The sequence below is a fragment of the Urtica dioica genome, chromosome 6 (assembly GCF_054948205.1).
Source record: "Urtica dioica subsp. dioica isolate 48M chromosome 6, U.dioica_male_clone48M_v1_H2, whole genome shotgun sequence".
Taxonomy (NCBI): domain Eukaryota; kingdom Viridiplantae; phylum Streptophyta; class Magnoliopsida; order Rosales; family Urticaceae; genus Urtica; species Urtica dioica.
In genome coordinates, this window is record NC_142761.1 from 2,813,947 (window position 1) to 2,816,589 (window position 2,643).

At 45.6% G+C, this 2,643-nt stretch overlaps 1 protein-coding gene across 1 annotated transcript; it reads left to right on the plus strand.

Moving 5' to 3' along the window:
• The first annotated feature begins 1,028 nt into the window (after positions 1-1,028).
• LOC149392897 (uncharacterized) lies at positions 1,029-1,472 on the plus strand. The gene has a single exon (XM_089617860.1). The coding sequence runs from the start codon at positions 1,029-1,031 to the stop codon at positions 1,470-1,472; it is 444 nt and encodes a 147-aa protein (XP_089473986.1).
• The last annotated feature ends 1,171 nt before the right edge of the window (positions 1,473-2,643 follow it).

Genomic DNA, 2,643 nt, shown 5'->3' on the forward strand with positions numbered 1-2,643 from the left:
TTAATAATGATAAACATTATTATACGAAAGTTCTTATCCGCCTTTATCAGAGCAGAATCGGAGACTATAGACCTAGTAATAGAAGCTTAACAAATCCGATGAAAAAGACGAAATAGTCCTTTCTCTTTTTCCATCGATTCGTCTAATCTTGATCAAATACTCCACTTTGTAAGCCAAGATTGAACTCTCCTTTATACTAGAATTATATTTACTCATCGTGACGAGTGTCCACTGATATAGTCAGTTCGTGATCAAGATCCTCCAGGTTCAACCCGTGTCAAGAGAAGTCAATTTTTCCGTTATACTTCTCTTGATACATATCAGCCCTAAGCATTGTTGCTTCCCCAGCGAAAGATTCTTTCGAACGTTACTTACTTCGAAAGTGCTAGCAATCTATCGGTTCTGGAATCAACCTTTAGGTGAGAGAACATTAACCTTCTTTCAGGAAGGCTGGATCCCGTATCTGTAAATCATTTCCCACTCGAATTATGCTCTGAGAAAACTCCCAAGACATAAGCTGTGATTAGCATGAATAGCCTTTTAGCGAATGAGTCAAAGAGCTCAGTAACATAACCCAGTGTCCATGATCACTTTAGGATTTAGATCAAGTCTCACTGTGACCATCATAGTGGCCTCGGTTAGTGTGTCGTAACGGTCCTTAAACGACACATCTACACCAAGACCTGTCCAAGTCGTACACTTACCACAAGTGTAGAATGCTCCCACATAGTGATCAGCCTTCACCTATGTGTTCCACATATATGACTTTAGATATAGCTTTCCAGGCGTATATCAGTCATCGACCTCATTTTAGCTCACCGCCCGAACTCAGGTGCCCAGCACGTGACTCAGTTTAATACGGAGGCTATGGAAGATAGTTGTTATTGATTCTAATTGTTTAGAACTCAACCCACTAATCATATAATGCTAATAGAGTAATCTTATTATCGAATTTAGTAATAATTTATTCATTATCTTCAAGTGGGCAATATTCCTAACAGAAAGTGGGGAGACACTCAACGGCAATCATGTGTCAGGCATTTTGCCTCACTTTGAGTGGTCCTGCCTACCAATGGTTCCTCAAGCTAAGGCCCGGGACAATTCGATCTTTCGAGGAGTTGCAACAAAACTTTCTTGCCCGCTTTAGCGGCTCTAGAGATAGAAAGCTGGGAAAGAGCCACCTCCGAACAGTCAGGCAGAGAAGAAGCGAATCTCTACGCGAATACTTGTCACGTTTCAGTGAGGAGTCGAACAGAGTTGACAAGTTTGAAGATGGCGAAGCCATTTCGGCGATTCTCGACGGACTCCTAATTAGTGACTTCCTCAACTCCTTGATCAAGAAAGAGCCAAAGACAATGACCGAGCTCACGGCCCGAGCTGGGAAATACATCACTTTGGAAGAGTTTGTCCAGATCCGAAGGACAAGCGTCCAAGCAAATCGCCGAAAGGAGGATGACGAGTCCGACGACTAGAAAAGGAAAAAGGCGCGTACCGGCGCTTCCGAACGACCTCATACTAATTCAAAGAATCTGTTGGTGGAAAAGTTTCGAGACCACTCAAATTTCACTCCGCTGAATGCCCCGCCTAAGAGGATCCTCGCGCTAGCTCGCGACAAGTTTACTGACCCCGCGCCTCTAAAAAGTGAACCTTCTAAACGAGACCGGTCAAAGTACTGCGAGTTTCACCAGTGTTATGGACATGTGACCTCTGGATGCATCGATTTAAAGAGACAAATCGAGTCATTAATCCGAGGAGGAGAACTGAAAGAGTTCGTTCTTAAAATGGTCAACAACTCCGAAGCCTCGACAAGCCGGCACGGTAAAGCAGCCGACAAGGGGAGCGATGAGAACGAGGCTCAAAGGACAAGAGCTCCTCTCAACGTTGTCACCTAAAATCTCAAAGCCGCCCAGGCAAGAGCGAGATCCGCATCGAAGATCGGACCCCACATGCTCTTTCTTTTGTCCCCTTCTTTTTGTGTCCCATCACATGTAATCCCCGCAAAAGGAAACCTTTTGTAATCCACCTAGTAAAAGACTTTTATCAATGAAAAATGATCCAATTTGTTTCCTCTAGCATGAACTTAGCCCCGTGGCTCCAAATATCCCGACCTCCGTGGTTTAGGGTCGCTCGATCCCCGTGATCGAGTCGCTTAAGGCCCCCGCGGCTTCGAAAATCCCGACCCCCGTGGTTTATGGTCGCTCGATCCCCGTGATCGAGTCGCTTAAGGCCCCCGCGGCTTCGAAAATCCCGACCCCCGTGGTTTAGGGTCGCTCGATCCCCGTGATCGAGTCGCTTAAGGCCCTCGTGACTCTAAAAATCTCGACCCCTGTGGTTTAAGGTCGCTCGATCCCTGTGATCGAGTCGCTCAAGCCCCCGTGTCTCAAATCAATGAAAAACTCAAGAGTGGCCCACGTGAAACATCACAAAGCCCATTCAAGACCAATATTTGGTCTACGTACCTGGTGGAAATTTTTTACACAAAAGTCAAGGCAAAAAGCCAATACTTCTATGACACGTCATCCGCCCATACATCTAACCCACAAAAGCTTCTGCCCAAAGCATGAGGCATTCACCCAGGCATGTCATCCGCTTTTCCTTTTCTTTTGTTGACTAAATTTACTTGCCATGTCATCCACCCTAAAG

Excerpts from the sequence above, each read along its gene's own strand:
- LOC149392897 (XM_089617860.1), top strand. The coding sequence starts at position 1,029 with ATGTGTCAGGCATTTTGCCTCACTTTGAGTGGTCCTGCCTACCAATGG.